Source organism: Halichoeres trimaculatus, unplaced genomic scaffold (assembly GCF_033239565.1).
Source record: "Halichoeres trimaculatus isolate MK-OKI-2021-1 unplaced genomic scaffold, fHalTri1.1 fHalTri1_scaffold_13, whole genome shotgun sequence".
NCBI classification, from domain to species: domain Eukaryota; kingdom Metazoa; phylum Chordata; class Actinopteri; order Labriformes; family Labridae; genus Halichoeres; species Halichoeres trimaculatus.
Window position 1 is genome coordinate 34,249,542 of NW_027437191.1, and position 27,818 is coordinate 34,277,359.

Consider the following 27,818-nt stretch of genomic DNA (forward strand, 5'->3'; position numbering starts at 1 on the left):
TGGATTATATTTCTAACAGCTCATTAAACAACCTTCAAATGACTCAGCCTGGAAATCTAATTGCAGCAGCCCTGACCCTCTGCAGCTGCTGGAAAGTGATTGTTGTTTGCAGTCAAACTCTCTGACATGCGTCACGTCTCTGAAGCTTTTAGCCTTTTTAAAACAAACAAACGCAGCGTCAGGTGTCAGGAGTTAATGTGGGACTGTTTGCAAATAAAATAATGAGGAAAAGAGGAAAATAAAGCAGAAGAGACAGACCGTTGATAAAATGACACACTGAAGTGTTTTAACTCATCAAAACATTGTCATGAAAATCCACTTTTAATATTTTAGTCCAGACTTTTCCCGTGCTTTTCTCTGTGCGTGCTGTGGCAACGACACCGACCGTCTTTTCTGGTGTTGATCAAAAATTCATCCTCTCTTTTTTTGGCTAAATGGAAGCCTGAGGGAAACATCTGACTCCCACCGTTAAATGCTGCAAAATGCATGCTGCCTGTCACTTAGCCTTAGCATGTAGCGCACAGTCTGCTTTGACAGCCTTCTTTATGGCCACTTTGCACCCTGAGGCTGTAAAAGGCGATTCACTCCTGCCAGCATCAACAGGCACCGTCTGAGATTTGGTCGGGTCTGGTCTTTTATCGGTATCATCTCTAGGCCTGGGTAATAAATCTGTTTTATTGATTAATTTGAGTTTATTTTGGAGGACAATTAAAAAAAAGGACATTTTTTTTCTCTGCCACTATTGCACACCTGTTGTATCAGAGAAACTGAAACTGTAGACCCCAGGTATGTGCTAGCTAGCCGCAAGTGTTTTGCTAAGTTGCTCTGTCTGTACAAGAGGAATCCTGAGTAAATCAGCAGTAAGCTGGAAAATGTCTTTGTTTTTTTTTTGTTTTTTTTGTTTTTGTTTTTTTTAAGATTCAGTAATGAGAGAATTCCTTATTATTGTTGTTATTTCTTGTATCTTTTGTATCCTTTGTTTCCAATAATTATAACATTTTTTTTCTTTTTTTTTCTAAAAATATTCTATATTTTTTCTATTTTTTATATATACTTTTATATTCTATATATTAACTTTCTTTATATTTTATTTTACAGAGTGTAAAGCTTGTAATTTTATGTTATTTAAGTGGTACTTGGGGTACTTGATAGTAAACACAACATTCAAACTAGGCTCCTCCTCCTTGGCTCAGTGCCAACTGCAGCACACACCCACAGCCTCCGACCATGGCAACATGAACACATAGCAACCACCTGTAGCATCACGATTCTATGTGGGAGAGACTTGAGTGTACCTGACTTAGCATGTTAGCACAAGCTAATCAGGGGGTACACATATCTTATTAGCAGTAAGCTAGCTCACGTTGCTTTATCTGTTTCACTTTGGTTGTTTTTCTCCCTCCATGCTAAGTCCACGTGGTAGCTGCTCTGATTAGCTCCTTCACTCGCTAATCAACACATCAACATCCAGGCAGAGGAGGGGGTTGAGGCAGACACAGACACTGACACACATTTTTTTTTTAAATCTGCCAATGGAACAAGAGAAATGTCTTAATAGAAGAGAATTTTCCTTTTTTTTATTTGTTACAGTAAATCAGAGCTCATTTTGTCTTTAAATAACTTGCAACAAGACATTTTTCTGGACTTTTTTGCAGTGTAATACACGGAGAAGCTTCTAGAAAGGCAGAGAGACGTAGCACTCAGCCACTGCACAGGAGAGGGGACGTTACTGATGCTGATACTGACATTGTCGTGTTTTATGTGTTGGCTGTGGAGCTGAACCTGAAGCTGTTTTCTCTCCAAACAGCTTCCAACAAAAGTAAACAAAGCAGAAAGAAACAATTAAAAGTTATCGAAGCGAGACGCTGGTGAGTTTATAAAAAGTCTTTCCATGCCTGAGAGATACGGGAGCGTCCAGCACAGCCGTTAAATCCACTCCGCTCCCCCTTTACGACCTGTCCGTCCAGGTGCAAACGCTGCTAATCAATCACGCCGACGCCATGATTAAGATGGATTCAGCGGCGGAGTATTAAACCCTCTTCACTTTGCGCGGGGTAATTGAGGATATCGATACTTCTTCCACTTCTCGGTTAAACAAATCCAGAGTTAAATGGAGTTATACTTTTCTTCATTTCTTCCTGCCCTGACGCTTTGAAGGAGTGTTTAAAAAGAGCAGCTGACGCGTAATGATGTGGACAAAAAGCAAACTGAAGCTGGAAGATAAGCGCTGTTAAAAACGCCCACCAGCGCTCCGTCCCTGCTCGCTCCTCCTCCGTCTGAAGCCGTTAATTTAATAGAGCAGATTGATGAGTTTAATCAGCTGGATGCTGACAAAGGCCCTTTATTGGATAATTGAATGTGCAATTAATAAATGCTATTATGGTCGTTTTAAGGGGGGGGCACAGACGCAGATCGATACAGAAAGGATGGAGCTAAGCGCTAACGTCTCTCCTCCACATAGAAACCTCATTCCTCCACTTTTCTCTTAATCCCATTCGGCCTCTTCTCGCAGCTTCCCGTCAATCACTTCCTCTTCTGTCCGGACCGATGCTCCCCCACATTTTTCTTTCCTCTGATTCTTTAATAACTGAAATATCAGTTGCTCTCTGTCAGGCTAAGTGGCTTAGCGCTCCGCTTTTATCTCCAGGAAGAAAAGAAAGGAGGAAAAAAAACAGTTTCTGCTCTTAGCCCCTCTAAGCCCTGCCCGCCTCACACACGTCGATTTCCATACATCTCCACGCGTTTCACTCTGATGAAGAGCTGGGTGTGTGTGTGTGTGTGTGTGTGTGTGTGTGTGTGTGTGTGTGTGTGCGTGCTGGTGTCAGTGTCAGCGAGTAATAGAGCATGACGTGTTCAAGCCGCGGCTTTTTGAGCCACTCAGCCCCTTCATCTCTCTCAGGGTCGGCCAGACCTCGGGGCCAATTTACAGAGAACACAGAGGAGGAAACAGGAGGTAGACCCAGTGAAAACTCCACCGTTCTCGAGGCTTAAAACCAGGAGACAAATGGGGAACGGCGAGGAAATATATGTTCTCCACAGAGAGCGATGCTACGATAAGGGCGTCCAGCAGCAGCAGGATGGAAAAGAGGAGAAAACCAAGAGGAGGGTAATGAGAAAAGCAAAGTGAAAGTGGAGATGCAGGAAGATTGTATTCTCCTGAGGTTATTGCACGCGCTCAGCTCCATTCCTTATCTAATGGAGCGCGTCTGATTGGCTGGTTGGAGACCGGTGATGTTCCCTGTCAGACACAGAGCACGTCTAAACATCTTTCATCTTAAACCTCGCCGGACAAATTTTGATTAACCTGGACAGATGGCGACTGTCTCCTGACACGAAACGCTAATGGAGCTGAGAAGAGGGAACTCCTGAGTCCTGCTGAGGGATCACACCCACACGTTTATGTGGACCAGCTCTTAGCTGGTTCATACATGGTGGAAAAATGTTTGGGAAGCTGCTGTGTTTGTTGACTGTGTTTGTGTTTTTACGTCTAAAGTGAAAGACTCTGAAGATGTTTCCTTAAGGTGTTGTTTAACTTACTTTGCTGAACAACTTCACTCAGAGAGTTTATTTTCCCTGCAGATCTGAGAGTTTATGAATTGTACTCTGACTCTCTACGACTGTGTTTCTGCTGATGTCCGTCTCTGCCGGGTTTCCACTGGGAAAGAGATTTCTCATCTCACAGAGACGGAGCTGGATAAATAAGAAAACAGAATCCATGGGGCACAGATAAGACCTGATGGTTCAGGTTGAGCCTCTTTCCTGTTCCTTACTTCCTGTTTCCTGCTCCATTCACCATCCTGCTGCTTCTGATTGAAGCATAAAAACCAGAACAAGCAGGCATCACGTAAATTCAATAGTCATATACAGGCTTTATTTAAAGTTTGGGATTTTTTTTTTGGAGGGAATTGATGCTTGGAGACATTACACTAAATAAATTAAATGCCAACATGATGGCTTTTCTTTTAGAAATTTCAAAAGTTTTTGAAATATTTGCAAGTTTTTAATTTCAGATTTTTTACTTTGCAAAATTTTGAAGTCTCAAATTAATTTGAAATTCCTGATTTTTTTAAAAAATATTTGCATTTTTTATTTTATTTCATTTTTCAAAATATTTGCAAATTTTAGATTAAAAAAAAAAAAACATTGATTTTTTTTTTTAATTTCAATTTTTTTTTTTTTTTTTTGCAAATTTTGCCAATTATTTAAGTTTAATTTTTTAGGGGGAAAAATTAAAACTTCACATTTTTTTGAGATTTTCTTTTTCTTTTTTTTTTTTTTTTTTAAATTTTTGCAAATTTATTGAAGTAAAAAACTAATACCTCACATGTGCAGCTTTATAAATTAAAAAAAAAACTTCTCATCATAAAATCACTCATCATTTTGACTGTATAGAATTTTTTACACTATATAATCTTTATTGTGAAGATAAAGCTGAGCTGAGGCAAAATGGAAAAAAAAGCAAAGAAAATGAAAGCAAAGGTTGAATCTTAAATCTTAAAAATCTGAAAGACAAAAAATACTTGTGCACAAAAGATAACTGATGTCCAGGAAATAATTCCTTTTCTGCAAATGAAAAACTTTTATACATAAGTAATTTTTTCTGCACACCTAATCTTCACAGAAGTTATCACGAAGTTCACACAAGAAAACCTGTGCACATCATAAGAACTTTTTCAGCAAGGTAAGTGAGGAAACTTCTTGCGTTGGTCTGATGATTAACGTGCGCTCAAGATAAAAAACGGCAGATAACTAATGAGAATAAATCTGACAGAATCTTCTTCTGTTAAACCTCATCATTAATGTTTTTATGCACCTTTCTCTCTACAGAGACTGTACGTATGAATTTCCAGCTCCTTTTTACCCAGTCCTTGTCCTTCATTCTTTGAAAAACTCGTATTTCTCTGAACCTGATTCGCTTCTGAATGATGATTCTTCATTAAATCATTAAAGACTATACTTAGCAGGCATTACAGCGGCCAAGAAATTGATTGTCTGCCAAAGCAAAGAGCCCCGCGCTCTGTCTCTGCAGTGGATCATTTATCTGACTTTCCCAATTTAGTCTCTTACAATACAGTGATGCAAGGATGAGCCAAAATAAAGCTTTTAAAGCCCCAGTCTGGGTCCCCTGGTTCGTTACAGGAGGCTGTGATTGGAAAAAGTTGAGGGAATTTTATAAAACATGGAAAAAAAAGTCCTAGTTTCTTCTTTTCTTATTGTCTTTTTCTCTTGCATTAATAAATAAGAGGGTGTTTTTAATTTGCATACATTTGTGTAACTAAATACTATCTCTGTGAAGCTCTTTAAGAAACTAATCAGGCCTCTGTGTGCGCTACAGCTGGATGAGTCCTCATTTATGTGTTAAATATTAAAATGTTTCACGTAACTGCAACAGGCTGGTGATTAAAGGATCATAAAGAGTTTTAAAACATTAAAAACTTAAGGAAACGCCCTCAGCTTGAGGAGAAAGTTTTTGGGGTTTTTTTCATACCAAAAAAAAGTAAAATAAAATAAATAAATAAAACATTAAATTAAAAAACTACATCAATTTCCCTTTTGGGATTAATAAAGTATTTTATCTATCTATCTATCTATCTATCTATCTATCTATCTATCTATCTATCTATCTATCTATCTATCTATCTATCTATCATTAAATAAAAATAAAAAATTAAATAAATAAAAATTAAATAAATAATAAAAAAATTATAATAATTTAAAAAAATACTTTTTTAATAAAAATAAAAATAAAATAAATAATAAGAAAAAAAATAATTAAAAATATATTTTTTATAAAAAATAAAAATAAAAATAAAATAATAATAAGAAAAAATAATAGTAATTAAAAAAAAATTATAAAAAAATAAATAATAATAATAACACAAAATAATAATTTAAAAAAAAAGAAAAAAAAAAAGGAAAAAGACACACCTCTGCTCCAGTTGAATGAAGCTCAGATAAACGTTGATAAATGAGGATGTTTCATGGCAGCATGTGTTTGTGATCCACACATAAAAGCTCATGTTTACTCTTTAGACTTTCTGGGAAAGAAAATAACAGCGCCGTGACCCGGCCGCTGAGAGACGCATTACGATGTGAGGAGCAGCACCAGCAGTGGCGCTCGCCAATGGACTGAGAGTAAACAGCCGCCACAGGGTGAATCATCTGTCTCAAAGCAATTACCAGCCAAGGCACTATCACAGTAAGCAGTGTTTACGATAAATAATACAGAGAGCAACCGGGTGACAAATCGCAGCGATGACAGAGGCGTGAAGGGGTCGGCATTATAAAGGTATCGATTTCTTGTTTGGATAAATGATACAGTGAGAAGACGAAGGAGATAAAATGAAAGACAAAAGAAAAAACCCAACAAGACTCGAGCAGTGATGCTGATCCTGGTCTTTAATAATCCTGCTCAATCATCTCCTCTGGGCTTCCATACATGACACGTGTCAGTGTCTGAATCTGCCCTTAACCCCCTCCTCTGCCTGGATGTTGATGTTTTGGTTGTTTCTGGGCAGAGAGTAAGCATGGTTACATCAGCCAATCACAGCACGCCCAGTGCTTAGGTGACTTTGCGTGTTGATTAGCGAGTGGAAGAAGCTAATCAGAGCAGCCATGCTAGCAGATGTTGCACAGAGGAAGAAAAACAACCAAAGTGAAATGAAACTGCAAACAAATAAAGCTTTTTCCTAAACGAGGGTGAAGCTTGGCTCAACTTTCAGGAACTTGGAGAGCAGCACGGGACGAAGTTAGCTTTCTGCTAACAAGGTATGCTAAGATGCTAACTCAGGTGCACGGCTCTCAAGTCTCTCCCACGCAGAAATATAATGCTGCAGATGGTTGCTGGGCAGGTGAGTGTGTTTTCATAGTCACGTTTGGAGGCTGAGGGTGTGGGCTGCAGCTGGCACTGAGCCCAGTTTGAATGTCGTGTTTACAAACAAGTAACAAAAATTACTGCAGATTTTGTGTTTTTCTTTGAGTAAAATCAATAATCAATGCATGAAAAAGATGCCACAAAGAGATTTAGACTTAGACATGTACAACAAAAAATAATGTAAAAAAGGGCGGCTGTCCTCTAGGGGGCGCCAAACTGTTCACAAAACCTAAGTCTCTTTAAAAAGTTTAAGCCATTTTTCATTTCAGCTCTTTTAAACTACATTTTTTGCTTTTGTTTATGTTTTTATTAATAAAGAAAAACACGCAAGAAAATATTTGTGGCTAAATTTCACCACATCTGTGTCCCGCCCGTCTCAGCTCCTTTAAGACTATTTCTTTTGCCATTTAGACGCACTGCAAAAAACTGAAATCTTATCAAGTGTTTTGTCTTATTTTGAGTAAAAAATGTCTTTTTAGACTCAATCTGAGCCACATCCACCTGACCAGTCCAGAAAAATGTCTGATTTCAAGTTATTTAAAGACAAAATGTGGTCTAAATTGCAGAAACAAGACAAAAACACTTGATAAGATTTCAGTTTTTAGCAGTGTGAGCACCAGTGCTTTTAGAATAAAACACCTGAAGGTGATGCAGGGTTGTATTTTGTGTAACTGCTACAACAAACCATCAAACTAAGCTGCTGTTTGTTTGGTAGCTCACATGGAAAACCAGCAAAAACTCCTTAAAGGAGCTTTAAATAAACACACTGCAATATATGACCCTGAGGTTATGTTGTAGGGAGACTGATCCATTTTTCATCTCCAGCCTCTTGGTTACGTCTGCTGTCACTCTGTCAGTTATTTCCACCACCCACGCTTTACTGCCACGACAAACACGAGCCAACAGCTCTAACAGAGGAGCTCCACAACCTCCACCATCCAGCTGTTGATGAGGAGTAAGTGTTTCCTGGATGATGACGTCTCCTCATGTGCTGTGCTGCTGGAGCCGGGCTCAGAAAATGTAAGAAAAGGAGTTAAATAAGCCAAATGGGGGACAAAACAAACTTGTTTACAGCAGCAGGAGCAGAAGATGCAAAAAGCGGAGGGGAGGACTTGTCGAGCTCGGTCAAAGAAAGCGTCTCTGAAAGACGTCTAATGTGGTGAAATGAGTGAAGAGGCCTACGAGTGTTTAAAGTGGAGCTTCAATACTTCAGCTGTGGACTCAGCGCTTTATACAAGTGAAGCTATCAAGGCTGAAGCTACAGAGCAGTGAAACAAACGCAGCTTATCTGTCGACCTGCTGCTAACGTGAAGCCAACAATGAGCGGCAGGCGGTGATGAATTTTGTACAGCGTGGCGGGAACATGGCCCGTGGCGGGGGTACGCACCATGCAGTGGTTCTGCTGCTGCAGCAGGGTGGGCACGTCTCCTCCGATGGGCATCTGCTTGGCCAGCTCCTCATCCTTCATGCAGATCCACCTCCACAGCTCCTCCAGGAGGCCCAGCAGACGGGACCAGCGCTCAGCACTGGCTTCCAGGTGGGCTCTGGTGAAATTACACACATCCATCAAACTTTGATTACATTTTATCTTATTTATTACATGCATTTTCAGCTCTTATTGCAGGAGCATATGCAGCACTGTGCTCATATAAAGACAGGGTATTCAAGAGCAGCGTCCATACAGCGTGTCACACAGCGAGCATTGCTTTATTGTTTTCATTTGCTTTGGCAGATTTGCAGAAACATTCATGTAGAATTAAAGAAGAACATTTTTTTTAGTCAAACTAACATCTAACCATGAAGACAGGGGAAGTGTTTTCAATACGATTTTTGTCTTTCTCAACTTTCTTTGTGGAAAAGAATAAAGTTATATGTCTTAGTTGCGCCATCTAGCTGTGAGTTTGTGTCTTTGTTTTTTTTTCCTCAAATTTTTAATTTTTGATTTTAGATTTTAATGTGACTCGATGTGTTGTTAGTGCGATAGACGTGCTTTCTTTGTTACTTTGTTTTTTCCTTCCTTTTTAGGTGGGGATGGGGGGGGGGCTTCTTCTTTTATGAGTTTTTTTTTCTTTTTTTTTCTTTTGCTTGGTTTGTATTTTCAAAAAAAAAAAATATTGAGACATTAATAAAATATTGTGGTACTAAAAAAATAGAAAAAGTTTCAATAAAATTAAAATCCTGAATTCTGCAAATATTTATATTAAAATGCTTCAGAATATCATAAATTTAAAAAAAATAAAAAAATAAATAAATTAAAAAAAAAGCAAAACTAAATGAAACTGGAAAAAGTTAAACCTAAAAATTTTGGAAAAAAATAAAAATTGGAAAAAAAATCTAACTTCATCAAATATAAAATTAAAAAAAAGTTTTTTATTGATAAAATGTTTGAAATTTTAAAAAGAAAACAGCAAAGGGTTAAAAAAATAAATTCTAAATTTTGCAAAAATTGTGCAAAACTAAATAAACAGGAAAAAATAAAACTTAGAAATATTAGAAAAAAATAAAAATTAGGAAAAATTTACCATTTTTTTTCAAAAAAACTAAATTTATGAAATAATAAAAAGTTTTTTTTTTAATTAGCAAAATTTGCTAATTCATTAAAAGAAAAAAAATGACATATTGTGGTATTATAAAAGATAGCAAAGTCTAAAAAAAAAGTCTAAATTTTGCAAATATTTCAAAACTTTTGGAATATTACAAGTTTGTGAAATTTGGAAAAAGAAATTTCAAAATCTGGAAAAAAAAATTTAATTCAAAAGTTTGAAAAAAAACAGGAAAAAATAACATTTAAAATACTGAGAAACAATTAAAAAATTGAAAAAAATCTAAAATAAAAAAAAAATGCATTTTTTTTCAAAAACTTTTGAAATAAAAAAAAAGAAAAGCCAGCAAGAGTTGGCAGTTAAGTTATCTAGAGTCAGTGTCTTTAGTCATCAACACCCGCTGTAAGAAGGGTCACATATTTGCAGCATATCTTTCTTACTTGCAGTATTCACAAATGCATCCTGGGTAATAACTTGAAAGCTGTAGCTTTATTGAGCAGCTCGTAAAAAGTGCAGCAGCAGCAGAGCCCTGACAGGAAATCCTCAGCTGTAGTAGTAGCTGTAGTGTCTGAGTGTATGATCAGGGCTTGGTTGTGTAATTTTATCAGCTTTCTTTCTTTTTTCTCCAGGGCCTTGAAAAGCATTTGGGTGGATATTTACTTTAAAATGATTTCTGTGATCTGAGTGTGTCCTCTGCTTCCTTTTTTAAAACCTGAATCAAAAATCAAATCATAAAAGTCAAGGATGCAGGAAACTGAGTCATATAAGATCTTATAATTTAAGAATTTAACGTTGTGGCTGAAAACAAACAGTAAAGATGAAATCAACTGGAGGTTTTAATTACACCCAGACCCTCGTTAGCCAAATACTGTTGGAGGCGCTGCCCCCTGTGGAGCTAGTGTGGTACTGCACGGTGGAAACAGTCAGCTGATAACCGTGTGGGCGGTTGGATGAATGGCGTGTGTGTTTTTGCCCTCTCCTCCAGGCGTCGTGTATCTGAGTGAACACAAAGACCGCCCTCTGATCGCTGCTCTCAGCGTTAGCCCTAATTACACATGTTCAGCAATTAAGACATAATGGACTGAATGCAATCAACACACACATGGTTCCCTGCTTCCAGTGCACACACGGATCACTCTCTGTCTGCTTTTCACTCACTTTTCCAGCCTGTTGTGTTCCTGTACACTGACCTTGACACCCTGACGTTATTATTATTTCTCGCCTTACAATGACTTCCTTTCAGTGGAGAATCCGTCTGAACATATTTTTTTATCTCCTGATCCGTCCCAGCCTCCCCCACCTCCTCTCTGGCCCTGTGGCTTTTGTTGTGCTGCATCTATCCATCCTCCTCCTCCTTCCTCTTTGTCTTTGAAAAGTCTCCATCTGGCCCTGTCAACTCCACTTCCACCTTCACTTTCTTCACCCACCGGTCGCCAATCTTATTTATTTATGCCAAGGTTGTGGCTGACGCTGCACTGTCTGTGCTCAGAAGTTTATGTGCTGCCGGTGTGGTTCTCGGGTTCTTCTTCGGGGTCGTATTTCATCAGATTTTCACGGTGGACACGTGAGATACAGGAGGTGCTGGAGCCGTGATGGTAGGAACTCAAAGATCAATCATGAACGCAGGACGTGTTCGACATGCTCCGTCAGGAACGAGACAATGAGTCTTTTCTCCAGATTTACCAAAGAATGCAGAACACCCAGGAGTGTAACGCCGTTTAATATAACTTGATGTAAAACTTTGAGTTATCTTGACTTCTTCAGGTAGTCTGAAATAATCTATTTCAACTCAACTAAACTTTTCAGACATGTTCACCTTTAGTTTTTGTCAATTTGAATTAAATTTGTTAGTTAACTTCACTTTTTCAGGTTGTTCTTTGGCATTTTTTAAATCTTCCTCAGACCAGGACTCAGCGACTTTTCATATGAGCAATTTTTCCTCAGCTCACCTGGATTAAAGTCAGACCAGAGCCACAAAATCTACTTCATCTTCACAATAAAGACAAAAAAAGTGTTTAAAATTCTACACAGTTAAAATGTAATTTTAAAAATTTAATGTAAATTTGCAAAAAATTCAAAAAAATTCAAAAATGTTTTAAATAAAAAAAAAAAATTAAGAAAATATGAAATGCAAAATATTGGCAAAATTTGCAAACTTTGCAAAGTTAAAAAAGGAAAAAAAAGAATTATTGAGATATTAAAAAACAGCAAAAGTTAAAAAAAAAAAAAAATCTAATTTTTGCAAATAGTTAAAAACGTTTCAGAATATCACAAGTATGCTGAATTTGAAAAAGGGAAATTTAAAAAATTTACAAAAATTTCAAAAATTTGCAAAAGTAAAAAAAAACAGGAAAAAAATAAAATTCAGAATAAATCGAAAATGGGAAAAAAAATTAAATTATGAATTTAAAAAAATGTTTTTTTTAAATGATTGAAATTTAAACAAGAAAAGCTGATTAGAATGAATATTTAAAACTTTAGAAAATTTTCAAAAATTTCTAAAAATTTCTAAAATTTTAAAATATTTAAAAAATATAAAATATCAACAATCAAATTCAATATTTTTGAATTTAGAAAAAGAAGAGACAACAAGTTAGCAGTTAACTAGTGTCAGTGTCTTAAAACACAAATACCCTCCGTTAGAAGGGTCACATATCTGCAGTGTTTATTTCTTACCTTTGGTATCAAAAACTGTAAAAACTGTAATCCACTGAGGCATTCTGGGTATTAACTTGACAGCAGTTATTTAACAAAACATTTTGAGCCTCTCGTATCCACTGCTCCCCCCTCACTCACGTTGACAGTAGCTTTTAGGTTGAAACTCACAGAGGTATTCTGGGTAATAACTTGAAAGCTGTAGCTTTACTGAGCAGCTCATAGGGGCTAAGGAGAGAGGAAAATTAGGAAACAAAGAGCAGCAGCAGCAGACCCCTGACAGTGATCCTCAGCTGTAGTAACTGATAGCTGGGACCAAAGGAAGTGTTAATCAGGAAACTTATTATAAAAAAAAGAGTTAATGACAAATGAAAACTCTGCTTTCATGAGCAAAAAAGCCAGTTTCTGCTTCATAGAGTGCTGCAGAGAAAACGTGACCTTTTTAGAAACGTGTTTCCAACCTAAAGTCCTTGGGCTTTCTCTTTTGTTGTTTCATTTCTTGTTTATTATATGGGACTTAAAATTGACTTCCACGGCTTACGATTCAGTGGAGCGGAGAGCATCTTGAACCCCTGCCATGATTGAGACCTTCTGCCAAGTCCTTTTTCTTCCAGAGTGGAGAGCACAAAGGAGCAGAAATGGAGTCTGAACTGCACGGCCGTGAACGCTGTAGGAAAGGGTTTTCATTCAGGACGGCCGGGTCAGGTTTGACTCACCGGATATTGGCTGATTTAGTCTTCAGGTCGCTCCATCGCTGGTTCATGTCATCCAGCCTGTGCTGGAGGAACACGGCTTCGTCTGAGCTGCCCAGAGCCTTGACCATCTTCGACTTGTTCCCGTCCACACTCCTGTAAATGTCATTGTGGGCATCGATCTCAGCCTGGATGTCCTGTGAAAAAAGAGGAGAAAGAGGAAAAACAACTGTCAGAAGTGGCTCTTTCTTCTGGAAAACAAGTTTTCTGAGTAAAATGTGCAGTCACGACCAGCAGCCAAGTAAGCTCATATCAAATTCAGCCAAATACTGGACGTCACAGTCTTGTGGGCTGTCACGGCTGATTATTCATGAAGCAAAAACAACGTCGGATTTTATCACAAGGACTTTTCTTCAGGGGGTTCACGGCATTCTGCACACAACGTTTCCAGAGGGCAGAGAGGTTTTATATTTTCATGGATTGTCCTCAAGCTACTTTGGAGACTGACTATAAAGATTTAACTTTTACCCTTTCCCTGACTCCTGGAGCCCACCGCACCCAGCAGGGAGCCCCTGAGCTACGTCTGGCTCCACGATGATCCTGCATGAGGTTTTATAAGAGCTGCACCACAGGAAACAGCTCTAATTTAAAGCTAGGATAAAAAACGATGCACATGAGCAGAGGTCTGCAACCTGTGCTTTCATAGGAGCCATTTAGCCTCAGCTCAGCTGGATTAAAGTCATTCAGGAGCCACAAAGTCTACTTTATCTTCAGGATAAAGACAATTAAGTGCATAAAACTCTGTATTGTTGAATCCAATGAATGATAATTTAAACAAAAAGTTTTTTTGAATTTATAAACTGCAAGTGTTATGTCTCAGTTTCCAGTAAATTTGCAAGCATTTAGAAAAAAATATCTCAAAAATGTTTAAAATGTCATTTTTTTTTTAAAAAAAGTACGAAACTTAAAAAAATTGCGAAATTTGCAAAAAATTGTAAAAACTTGCAAAACCAAAAAAATCAAATATTGAGATTTAGAAACAAAACAGGAAAGTTAAAAAAGTATTCAAGATTCTAAAATTTGCAAATTTTTAAAAATATTTTAATATTTCACAGATTTGCAAAATCTGAAAAAAATGAAATTTGCACAAAATTTATCAAAAATTTAACAAGGAGAAAAAAAACATAAAATAATAAATACTAAAAAAATAAAAACACTTTTAAAGTTTTGGAATTTCACAATTTTGCAAAATTTGAAAAAAAAAAGAAATTGCAAAATTTTGCAATATTATCAAAAAACAAGGGAAAAAAACAGAAAAAAAATGAAAATTCTCAAATTTGCAAACATAAAATATTTTGGGATTTCACAAATTTGCTTTATTTGAAAAAAAAGAAATTTAAAAATGTTTCAAAAAATTATCAAAAAATTGCAATAATAAATCAAAAAACTGAAAAAAAATGAAAATTGAAAAATTTCAAATAATTTCAATTTGTTTTTAAAAACCTGATTTTTTTTTCTATAAACTTGTGAAATTTTAAGAAATATGTCTGAAATTACAAAAATAAAACTAAGCATGTCGGCAGTCAAAGTTTCTACTGTCAGTGTCTTTAGTCATTAATTCCCTCTTTAAGAAAAAATAAAGTTCTGTATTTTTGAATATTTTTTAAAGCTACAAGGAGCCACAGCAAAGGAGTCAGAGAGTATTGCATGTGTATTTCAGTAGCTGGGGTCGTCTTCTGTGGGTGAGTGTGGAGGCCACAGCATTAAGAGTGTGACGAAGCAACATATTTTCATCTCTGTGTGAGTGTTCTTAACAAGGCCTCTTTATTACACAACTGCATCTCAAAGGGTTTTTTTGGAGAGTGTATGAATGTGTGTGTGTGTGTGTGTGTGTGCATGTGTGTGAAGGAGGGTAAAACCACAAGAGGGGCTGACGCAAGCCGTGGATCCTGTCAAATGTTTTATTTTTAGCCGTGTAAAACTGCTCCAGTTTCTCCTCTCGCAGCCTCTGCTGGGACTCCCCCTCCACTCAACCTATTCGAACCGCAGATAAAGAGAAGACTCCAGCGCCATATGGACGAGTGTAACACCGCCGGCAGCACACAGGCACATTTGCAAATGGGACACACTGTGAACAGATTAGAGGAGTGTAATAAGACCTATAGCCTACATCAGTACAGTAATAAAAACTTTTCCATGGGTAGTTTGGGGGAAATGACCCATCTCTAGCGCCTCCAGTTGTTTAATTGTGTATTTCTCTCACTCATATGTTAGAAATTATACATTCAGGCCACTTTCATATTTTACTACGGCAAACCGCCTTATCTGGGAAAATGCAATTACAGCTCCAGCACTGTTTAAAACAGACCCTTCATTATTAAATGACTTAAAAGTAAGAGGCTATAACAGTCTGCAAAAAAAGTTTTTAGCCTTGAGAAATCTGAAAATTCAGCAGAAGTACTTTTAAAGTGTTAATGAGTAATATGCAGTAGAGCCAAAGTGATAGGAGAAAATGACCGGCCAAATCAGACACGGCCAGAAACGCTACATGAGGAAGGATAATGAGGAAACACAAGGAATAAATACATCCAAGCTTTCATTTCTTTCCCATTGTGAGAGGAGTTAGAGAAAGCTGCAGGAGCCAGCGTTTGTGGAAACAGCTGTCGATAGTTCGTATTTTTCAAATCAAAGAAATAATTCAGGCTTCAGAACATGCTTCCACTTCCTACTCCCCCAGTCTGACAACAATTATTGTTCACATATTTAACGCACATAAACCCTTCCTCATTAGTTGCATTGACTCCAACAGCGAGGCAACAAAGCACAAATGTGACAACATGCTCAGGCTAGCATGCTAACATGCTTACTTTGCATTAGAAGGCAACAACGAGTCAAACTAGCATATATTTGCTCTAGTCTATCTGCCCTAGCATCACATAACACAGTAACTGATTAGTTTGATTAGCATTAGCTAAAACATGTAAACACACAGTACTAAAAGTCTTTCAAATGTTTTAACAGCTACATGCTAGCTACACATATAAGTGATATGGTAACTGATCTGTTTAATTAGCATTAGCTAAAATATACAAACACACATACACACAGTACTAGGGGTAGACTGATAATGATCTGGTTCCTTGTTGGGGCTGATCGTCAGCATTTTGAAGCATATCGGCATCCGCCTTTTTTATTTATTCGATAGCGGATAAGAAACCAACTTAAAACTGATTTTTTTTTTTTAATCAATATTGGCTCAAAATATCAGTGATTAGCTTCCTTGACTTACTACCGATAATTCCCATCAGCTTATTTCTACACAGAGCTAAAATGCATATTTGCTCAAGTCTAGCTGTGCTAGCATCACAAAACATAGTAACTGATGAGTTTGATTAGCATTAGCAAAAATATGTAAAAACACAGAACAAACAAACTTTCAAATGTTTTAACAGCTACACGGTAGCTACACAGTAGCTATTGCTGACATGTTTGCTCTAGCATATAAGTGACTAGGTAATTGATCTGTTTAATCAGTAATAGCTGAAATAAAAACATATTTACACACACACAGGCAGTACTAGGGGTAGACTGATAATGGTCTGGTCCATTGTTGGGGTTGATTTTCAGCATTTTTGAAGCAGATCTGCATCTGCCTTTTTTATTCAATCGACAGCCAATAAGGAAAAAAATTTTAACTGTGTCTTTTTTTAAAATCAATATTAGCTCTGAATATTTGTGATTAGCTTCCTTGACTCACTACTGATGATCATTCACATCAGTTTATCTCTACACAGAACTAAAATTAGGTTGATTAGCATAAGCTAAAATATGCATACACACAGTACTAACGTTCTTTCAAATGTTCTCACAGCTACACGCTAGCTACACAGTAGCTATTGCTAGCATGTTTGCCCTAGCGTATATATGTGAGATAGTAACTGATCTGTTTCATTAGCATTAGCTTAAATATACAAACATATTTACACACACATGGTACTAGGGGTAGACTGATAATGGTCTGGTCCATTGTTGGGGCTGATTTTAGGCATTTTGAAGCAGATCGGCATCTTCCTTTTTTATTTTTTCAATGGCCAATAAGGAACAAGTTTAAAACTGTTATTTTTTTTAAATACAATATTGGCTATGAACATTTGTGATTTGCTTCTTTGACTTACTACTAATAATCTGCACCGGCCTATCTTAACACAGAGCTAAAATTGGTCAGAAGCTAGCATGATCTTAAGCTAACATACTCATTTAACATTGAAAAGAAAAAATGGTTCATACTACAGCTAGTACGTTTGTCATAGCATATTTGTTTTAGCATATATAAGCTAGCACGAACTGATCAGTTTGATTATCAGTTGCTGAAACACATACATTGCTAATGTCAGTCATAATGTTTCATCAGCTTGTGACCTTATTGGGCTAAAGCTAGTACAAGTCAAGCTATTGCTAGCATATTTGTTCATGTATATGAAACATAGTTTGCAAATGTTTTGGTTTGATTCTTACAACACTGACAAAAAGGCTGAACAAGAGATGTTTTTTTTTTTGTTTACAGACTGATCCTTAAACAGCAATGAGGGAAACCAAAAGTTGCACCGATGGGTGAAGAAATATGAAGTCAGAGAACATGAAATACAAGAGCACAGACAGGATCCTGTGGAAAGTGTGTTTCTTGGAGAAAACTGGAAAAAATATAGGCCGGGGTGAGCTTCAGTGGAGCCAGACTTCACACACACACGCACACCCAAACCCACACACACACACAAAGCCCAACAACTATCAATTATCACAGTCAGCGCTGCAATTTACAGAGTGCCAATAGACATTTCACAAAAGGATGAGGCAAATCCCTCCACTCTGATCTGCAAGGATAATCGCCCGCTGGCTTTTTGACACAAATCAAACGCCTCTTAAAGGTCACAGAGAGAGAAAGCGAAACAGAGACGGAGACAAAGACGGATGGAGAGGAAAAGACAGACAGAGGGACGGACGGAGTGAGAGACAGCGAGTCATTCTGTCCCTGAGCCAGCTGGCCCCGTTTCAAGTCATTACCAGAGTGCTTCCCTTTCCTTTCTTCCTCTAGCACTTTTACTTCCACTGGAAATAACACCCACACACACACACACACACACACTCAGAGAGGCATATATAGACATACACAATGCTCCCTTTAAATATCATTCCCTCCCAATGAAAGACGACGTTCAGCGACTGGCTCATGAAAGTCAACATGTGTCTTACTTATAAACACACACGCGCCAATTCATGAAAATGTGTGTATCAGAGGCACAGTGGCAGCTGAAAAAGCCTCTGTTTGCCACTATTTCATGACACCAAACCTTAGTTTAGTTTTCTAAGCATAGCCGAGACACAGGAGACAGTAACACACATGCTAGCTAGCGCTGCACGCAGGAGAAAGTTGCACACAAACATAACTCAGAGTACATTAATGACTCAACTGGACCATTACTTTCCTGACCTGCCAACACACACACCCACACGCAGAGAGAGTGTGTGTGTGGGTTGTAGGGCAGCACAAAGGTTAATGGGCTCTGGATCTCATGCACACTGTACTGAGAGACTGAAATTTGTGGGCTGGTTGGAGCGCGGATTCGATGTGGCACGTCTCCCATGGTTACAAATGTTACAAACGACTACCCTGAGCTTTATGACGGATAAAAGCATTACACACACAGTTGAGCTGCAGCTAGAGAGGAACGTACACAAACGTGGTGTCCTTTCTGATGAGGGGTTCATGCTGAACAAGTTTGAGACGCTGACAGAGGACGCTGACCCTCACGGGGCTGAGTGTAGCCCATAATAACAAAACTACAATGAGGCTCTGCTCCAACAAATTGGGCCTAATTCAAGGCTCAGGGTCTCATTCTATACTAATTCTGTCTCTGCATGGTAGCACTCGCTAATAAGTAGCCAAGCAGCCCAGAACCGATTATTCCAATTTAATGAGTCCAATAATGATTGCTCAAGCCTCATAAAGCGGACCAAATTAGGGTCCAAGACGAAAACATGAGCAGAGACTGGGAATGATTGGTTGCAACGATTGTGTTTGTGTTCACGTCCGTGAAAAGGTGCGTTCGATACCAAGTGGTAGAAGAATACCTTTTCAAACTTTCCAAGCAGTTCATGCAAGCTGAAGGTCAGGCCGATCATATTTGGGCGAATGCGCAAGCTCCTCCTACTTCCCCAAGTGTCTACATCTCCAATGATGAATGCAAGGTAAGTCCTCCACTAGTTAGAGTGAAAACAGAGACTTCCGAGGTCAAGGTTCAGATCTGTTCTCGATACAGTTCTCTGGAAGACTGTACGTTGTGTTTCAGTTTGGCTTTCAGCAATGGTGTTGATGTTGATTGCGATAGAGGTGTAACACTGGGTTTATTGCAACTCCTGAACCCAGAGGCCAAACCTGTTTACAGGACCCGTTTCTAGATCGTCATGAACTGACTTTGGCGTTGACGTGCAGCTAGAGATACTCGTAGATTTTTCTCTCCAATCCAAAGTCGACGAAGGAACCACAACAGAAAGGAAGTAGTGGACCGGATATCCTCAATCGCTCTTCAGAGTAATCATTAGAAAACGTGCCAACGTTGATGAACTGTCCATCACTTCCGCAGACTTTATCGTAGCCAGACAGTAGCCAATGAAATCCCAGGTCAGTTCTCCGATCAACTGCAAATCCAAAGTATGCGCACTCCTGATCCCAGCCACGAGGAAACCTGGCCTTTGCAAATACTTCAAAGTCAAGGGGGTCAGTCCCAGCTCGCAGTCCCCAAACCAGCAATTTATCCCACAACCCTTGGCAGCACTTCTGCATGCACGCCTGTGTGTGCGCTCGCCCAGTCCCCACACATGTTCGTAGCATCCTCTTGGGGAAAGCGACCGAGCCAAGCAGCAGGAGGTGACAGCTACCCCGCAGTCATGCTCCAGTGCTGGGATTAACAGGACGATTGGTGCCACTGGAGGTTTGACAAAGTGGCAGCAGAGATCCTCTGGCAGGGAATGAGGCACTGAATCTGGGAGGGTAATCCAACAAATCTTGGGTGGAGGTCTGCAGAGGGGAGATAAAGGTTCATGTCTGGAGGGGCGGGCAGGCAGAGGACAGGTCTGGCTTTCTCCTTCAACTTCCTCAACTTCCCCTCTGAGCATGAAAGACGCTGTTTACACGGTGTCCGGCGGTCCGACCCAAGGCAAGGCTGGGGCATTTGTTCTCAATTACTCTGATAAAAAGGACTCTATCCCTGCCAGTCAGTCGACCCCTCGCACTTCAAAAGGAGCGACGGCAGCACAAAGAGGCACATGGTTTGCCCTCGCGCTCCCCTGGGTGAAGGTAGCCGGCTGAATGAAACAGAGTCACCTCAGAGTCTGGCTCGGCTCTATCACACCCTCCTAATCACAGCCATGACTGGGCCACTTAGTCAAAGAATGCCTTCTTCTTTTTCTGGAGCCACGTGTTCGCAGCGAGCTGCCTCAGGACTCTGGGTTCCTGAGTCGCCGGCCTCTGGTGGATCTCTCTGCATCTTTACAGACTCATCCTGATCCTCATCCTGTTCCCTCTGCACACAGGAAACTTCTGAGAGACTTCCATCTACTCCTCTTCACTCCATCGGGACTTTCACCAACTCGCCAGCCAGCGTCCACATCCCTCTGTCTTCCTCTGACTCCCTCTGGCCACTAGCCCCCTCTCCTTCACACAGCTGTTTATTATTTTGATCAGTATCCTCCCTTTCCCCCTCCTCTCGCCACCTCCCTCACACTCTCTCTCGGCGCTACACACCCACTTCCTGAGGCCCGCGTGGGCAGAGAGCGTGGTGGAGGGAGGACGGTTGCAGAGAAAAGTCAGGATTTCCTCTGGAATTCAGTAGTAAAATAAGGATCTGTGCTCCGGTGGAGGAATGTGGGGGCAGTTCTCGCGAAGGATGACGGAGCCAGAGGAGAGTAAAGGATGTCGGGGAAGGTTCAAGGAGGGAAAGTGAGGGGAGAGGGCAACTGGAGGAGCTTTATACCTGTCTCATTTGAGGAGTGATGAATACATAACTGTCTGGTTGAAAGGGGAGGAGAAGAGGAGCAGGGTTTGGGGTTGTGGGGAGGCGAGGTGTTGAACAGGCAGCATTATTTATAGACTTAAACCCCTGATTAAGCCCTTTTAGTCGACAGCTTCTTTTTTAACTTTAACTGCTGAAAAACAGGAAGTTGGACCCATTTCTTCAAAATACTCAAGACTCACTTCATTTGTCAAATGTTTTAAATAATTGAGTTGCAGATGTTGCTGAAAGGATGCAACATTTTTCATTTGGTCTGTTTCTTTTTAATTTACTTTCCCTCCTTTTTAGTGTTTTCTGTCATTATTCATGTCAGACTTAAAGTCCCCTTAACAGTACCTCACTGATGCTTGTTTTTCAGTGTATTTGTCTGCCTGCCCCAATAAAATAAAATTATTATAAAATTATTATAAATAATTTTAGATTATTATTCTAGTTCTAGTTTCATGGAATTTTTTTAACATTTTATTTTGTTCCTTTGGTAATTTTTTTTTTTACTTGTTACATCAATAAAGACCTAATTTTCTTCTTTGAATAACTTGAAATAAGACTTTCTGACAAGTTGATAAGTGGAATGTGGCCCACATTGAATATAATAAGACTATTTTTTACCAAAATAAAGACAAAATCACTTGGCACACTGCAAAATCGGAAATCTTATCAATTTTTTCCCCTTTTTTTAAAGTAAAAATTGTCTTTTTTTTTCCTTATATTATATTATTATTATTATTATTATTATTATTATTATTATTATTAATATTATTATTAATATTTTCTAATTTTTCATCCTTCTCCTTACTATTATTTTATTATTATTATATCATATTATATTTATTTATTTATACTTGGCAATTTTTTTTAAGTACTGCAATGAAAAACAAAGTTCTATTCTATTCTACATGAGCCATTTGAGCAGTCAAGAAAAAACTGTCTGATTTCAAGTTATTTAAAGACAAAAATTAGGTCTGAATTGCTGTAACAGGTTAAAAAATGAAGTAAAAAATAAAAAACTAGAATAATTTCTTTATTCAAGTAACTTTTCTCTTGTTCCATTGGCAGATTTTTTTTCACTTGTTCCAAGCAATTAAATTGAACTCATTTTGACTTTAAATATCTTGAAATAAGACATTTTTCTGGACTGATCAGTTAAACATGGCTCATAAAAGGAAAAACAGGACAATATTTATTCAAAATAAGATAAAAACACTTGTTAAAATTTCATTTTTTTGCAGTGTGCTAAGTGTTTTTGTCTTTAATAAAAATTACCATCCAAATTCAATTATCATAAAAATTGTCTCATTATTTTCGATATGAGCCACATTCAATTAATCAACCCAGAAAAATGTCTTTTTTTCAAGTTATTTTAAGACTAAATTAGGTTTGAATGGCTTGTAACAAGTTTAAAAAAAATCTGCCACTAAAACAAGAGAAAAGTTTTTTGTATTAAGAAAGTTTTCTTGTGTCTTAAGTCTTCTTTTACTTGTTACAAGCGAGCAACATGCCATTTTTTGTCTTTAAATAACTTGAAATCAGACATTTTTCTGGACTGACCAGGTGAGTGTGGCTCATATCAAGAATAATAAGATCATTCTCAATTAAAATAAGACAAAAAGACTTGATGAGATTTCAGTTTTTGCAGTGTATTAAGTGTTTTTGCCTTGATTTAAGTCAAAATTGTCTTATTAGACTTGATTTGAGCCACATTCAACTTATCAAGCCAGAAAAATGTCTGATTTCAAGTCATTGGAAGAAAAAAATAAGGTCCAGATTTCTGTAACAGGTAAAAAAAAATCTGCCAAAGGAACAAAAAAAAGAATACTGAAGAAAACTGTTATAGCAATTCAGACCTCGTACCCTGTTTGCGTCGTACTGAGCCAGCTTTGGACTCCACGCTCCAGAACAACAAACGCTGAACCCTTTGAAAAGGCGACAGTTTAAAGTTCAAACATGTTTTTAAAGCTCATGCTCCACAGGGTTACGCTGAATAGCTGCAGGTCTGAATTAAAATGCGATCCATATATTAAACCTGTGTGTGTGACTGTTTGTGCGCTGGCGTTTGAACAGCAGGGGAAACATGTGGCGTGCATCAAAGACGGGCAGACAGATGGCTGCGCAGTCAGAAAAAAGGACGAGTACAATGCAGCGCTGCATATTTATAAGAGCCAGGCTTTGAAGTGCGCTTAGCTGATTAAAACTATTTACACACTCCAGGCTTTAAATGGCATTTTTCATGTAAGCAAACGAATATGAACTATTCACGGGCTTTTTATAGAGTCGTGTTTTATACAACTGCTTTGACGATCAGAAGGAATAAATCAGGTGAGATTTCAGAGAGAGAAATAACAAAACAACAATCTCTGTTGGACTGTGTTGATAAATGCTGCTCATCCACATCTGATTCCTCCTCCACCACCATTTAAAAAAAAAAAAAAACATCGCTGTAAAGAGCCTGGCTGTAAAGTTGGAGAGGTGAGGGTTAATGTGGGCTACATTGCTTAGCTAAGTGGATTAGGACCATTACAGGGAAAGAATGCATCGTATCCAATCTCACAGGCAGTGAAGGAAAGACGACGGCTGAGAGGAGAGGCCATGATGATGATGATGATGATGATGATGATGATGATGATGATGATGATGATGATGATGATGATGATGACAGAAACTGTGGTGTGGTACGGACGAGGTAAAGATGTGAAGGATAAATAATGCTAAGGGAAGCTGTACTAATGTGTGGGATCGCCAGACGTGCGTCTTATCTATGATGCGTCATAGCTCGTCAGACGTTTCAGAGTTTCCCTGATGTCTAGGAAAAGGTTGCTAGGCGCCGCCCTGTTGGCTATGGCTGCCTGCTGCAGCAGCTCTCTCTTTTTTGTCCGTTTCTTGTAAATTTTTTTCGGCTCTTTTTCGTCATCTTTGTATTTGGAGTGGATCATCACTTTGTTTGGCTCATTTGTTGGTCATGGACACCAAACTTTTTGTGTCTTCAGTGATATTTACTACTTTTTCTCCTGTGTTTGTCTGGAGATCCTACATGTAACCATGGCTGCATTGTTTACATGTGAAATCAGCTGTTAGCAGCCTGTAGCATGTCAATGCTAACTGGTGCTATGCCAGATGTTTCCCACAAGGTGAGGAGAAGGAGGTGAGGACGACGTGCTGGTTCTCAGGTGTGAGCTAAGAAGTGACGACATGGACCCGTCCTTCCATCCATCGTTATTGGGAACGTAAGATCTATCTCCAATAAGATGGACGAGCTAGCCGTGCTAACCCAGAGCTAACAGCAGACACCAAGGCCACATGTGAAGAGCTTCACCTGCTGTGAGCAGACAGGATCCAGGAGACAGAGACTGAACAGACTGCTGAAGAAGCTCAGTCCTGGACCCTGTGGAGGTGGAGGCTGGCTGACTGGACAATGATGGACAAGCTGTCAGCATCTATTTTCTTATGGAGCTTTTTACACTTTCTATACACTTTCTTACTTTGGTTTTCTTGATTTCTGCTGTGACTTCAATTTCATTGTACTTGTTACAATAACACAGTTCTATTCTATTCTTATTTAAAGTCATTTAATGACAAAAACAAGGTCTGATTTCTGTAACAAGTAAAAAAAATCTGGAAGATTGGAACAAAAGAAAAGTTTCTTCCACTAAGACATTACTCTAGCTTTAAGCTAATTTTCTCGCAAAGTTTTCTTCTTTTATTGGCAGATTTTTTTTAACTTGTTACAACAATTCAGACCTCATTTTTGTCTTTAAATAACTTAAATTCAGACATTTTTCTGGACTGATCGGGTGAATGTGGCTCGTATCTAGTACAGGTGGTCCTCGAGTTACGAAGGAGTCCCGTTCCTACGACGCCTCGTAACCCAAAATTCCGCTTAAGTTGGACTTTTACCCTAAGTCTCTAAATAACCATCCAAATACAAGTTTTTTTTACTTTCATATTCATGGGAAATGATGCCAAAAAGGCGAGGGTACCGAAAAAATTATGGCACACACAACTTGAGACAAAGTGGATGATGCTGATGTAGCTGTGCATTCACATGCACTCCACATCAAAAACTTGTACTTCGACGGCGTAACTTCAAAACCTTCTTTGTTTTCTTACGTACATAATATATTTATTGGCATCGTAAAGTCAAAACGACGTAACTCGAGAACCACCTGTAAAATGAGACAGTTTCTACTGAAAATAAGAAAAACACGTGATAAAATTGTCTTGTTTTTCCTTATATTACATATATTTAAATTATATTTTATTATTATTATTATTATTATTATTTTCAAAAGTATATTCTTATTTTTCTCCTTACTTTGATTTTATTATTATTTCATCATATTATATTTATTTATTTATACTTTACCATAATTTTTTTACTTATTGCAATGAAAAATGAAGTTTTTTTCCATTCTACATGAGCCATTTGAGCAGTCCAGAAAAAATGTCTGATTTCAAGTTATTTAAAGACAAAAAATGAGGTTTGAATTGTAACAAGTTAAAAAAAATGAAGTAAAAAATTAAAAAACTAGAATAATTTCTTTATTCAAGTAACTTTTCTCTTTTTTTATTGGCAGATTTTTTATCACTTGTTCCAAGCAATTAAATTGAATTCATTTTGACTTTAAATATCTTGAAATAAGACATTTTTCTGGACTGATCAGTTGAACATGGCTCATAAAAGGAAAAACAGGACAATATTTATTCAAATTAAGATAAAAACACTTGATAAAATTTCAGTTTTTTGCAGTGTGCCAAGTGTTTTTGTCTTTAATAAAAATTACCATCAAAATTTAATTATCATAAAATTGTCTCATTATATTCGATATGAGCCACATTCAATGCATCAATCCAGAAAAATGTCTTTTTTTTAAGTTATATAAAGACTAAATTAGGTCTGAGTGGCTTGTAACAAGTTTAAAAAAAATCTGCCACTAAAATAAGAGAAAAGTTTTTTGTATTAAGAAAGTTTTCTTGTTTCTTAAGTTTTCTTTTTTCTTGTTACAAGCGAGCAACAGGCCATTTTTTGTCTTCAAATAACTTGAAATCAGACATTTTTCTGGACTGACCAGGTGAGTGTGGCTCATATCGAGTATAATAAAACTCCATTTGTTGCAGTGTGTGGACAAGCAAATCCATTAAAGCACTATAAGACTGAATTTAATCTCTCTGATTTGCAGCATCTTAAGTTTAGGCCATCTTACAAAAAATGTAAAAATCAGACCGTCTAGGACTTTTTATGACCTTGGATTTTTCAGAATGTAGTTTAATACTTAATCACAACTTTTCAAGCTTGAAGAAGTCTGAATCAAAGAGCGAAATTCTTCAAAATGTCATGAAAGAGAGAAACTGAAAGATTATAAATCAGGATAAAAAGAGTGAAACTCCTCCACGCTCTCCGTCACGGTTTTGCTGCTCTGGCTTTACGTTGCGTCAGTAAAGTTGTGAATGACTGAGCCTTGAAGTAAAAGCCTTTTTCTGAATCTAAATGTTGCTCTTACATCACAGCTCTGCGGTGTGAAAGAGGTTACTGGTGGTGGCAAGGCTGGCGACTTTTCAGGCGAATTATTTGTTCAGCTCGACATCACTTCAACTGTCCCGACGTGAAAAGCTTCAACTGGAAGAAGCCGTTCATAAAACCACGAGCAGACAAATCCTGTTACACTCTCACTCAATTACTCCTGACAATGAGCATTTGGGGTTTTCACAAACAGAAGCAGCAGAAAGTGAAAATATACTGGATGTAACTCTCAAACAAATGCAGCAGCCGTTGTTTTATGAAAAAAGAAAAAGAAGAAGAAGGAGTAAACGTCTGCCAAAAGGGAATATGAAGGCAGAGAGCAGGGCTGGATGAGAGGAGGCTAAAGCAGAGGAGTTTTACTTTTCATTTGATGTGAAGAGGGATCAGAGGCCGGCAGTTCAAACAGAGCCGGGCGGATATATCACCCGGATCACAAACACAGCGAATGAACAGCAGAGTGAGCAAACATGGCCGCACAAACACTGAAACACAAACAGAGTCAGAGCCTGCTCGCTGCGGTGGATCTCTTAAGCTTTTCCCGCTCAAATCTCATTTTTTTAATCCAGACTTTGAGCTCCGACAGTGTACGGCGTGAGACAAAAATCAATATGACTGCAGCATTCCTCCCAAATAGACCAACGCGGCCCCTTCCTGTGTTATCACCGACACTCCTCTTCCTGTTAGGGAGGCGGCTCCCCATTGGAGGAGATAAGGACGCAGATCCTGAGAGGAATTCCACGTTTTCGTGAGCGTAACTGACAGAAAGATTTGCTACGGTTACAGTATTTGGTTTGGCAGGCTGTCAGACTCTGGAGCTGATCACGGAGGGGGTGTTCAGATGAAAGAGCTCTTCCCGCTGCTCTGCATTCAAACGCACACACACTCTGCTTTAATTAATTGTGCTGTAGTGGGAGCTCTTTAAACTTAAAGCTCATTAAGTGGAGCTTTACCCAACATTCAATATTGTTAGCGTTTATTTTCTCCGAGCAGAACCAGAGACAGAGGATTGGATGACGGATACATAAGTTGCTCTCGGAGGAGATTTAAAGTCGTCTGGTGTTTGTGCCATCTGTTTGCCAAATGTGCGTTAAACATCATGTTTTTATTTTTTTATATGAACAGACAGGAACAGAAAAGTGGTAGAAACTTAAGCTTATTTCAAACTCTTTGAGTTTATTCTCCAAAGCCTGAACACACTGGGCCAGATGTCAACTTAACGATTATTGTCAGCAGCCTCACATGTGTGTATCAGAATTACTGGTCAATTAAAAACATTTTTTGTACTTTATTTTTTCAGTCAGAGTCAAAGCTAAACATTGATCAAATTAAACGCTCTGAAAAATAGATAAATAAAAAATAAAAATAATATTAATAATAATAATTATTATAATAATGATAAAAACTGTGCGAATACCCCCCTCCAAAATAAAAATGAAAAATAAATAAATAAATAAATAAATAAATTATATA

General features: G+C 38.1%; 1 protein-coding gene across 1 annotated transcript in view; it reads right to left on the reverse strand.

Moving 5' to 3' along the window:
• The window catches only part of utrn (utrophin), a 326,192-nt gene that overhangs the window by 129,826 nt on the left and 168,548 nt on the right, over window positions 1-27,818 (reverse strand). Inside the window, exons 56-57 of the mRNA XM_074685643.1 lie at window positions 12,789-12,961; window positions 8,262-8,418 (exon numbers count right to left, since the gene is read on the reverse strand). Of these exons, the coding sequence (XP_074541744.1) occupies window positions 8,262-8,418; window positions 12,789-12,961 (330 nt within the window). The remainder of the gene's footprint in view (window positions 1-8,261; window positions 8,419-12,788; window positions 12,962-27,818) is intronic.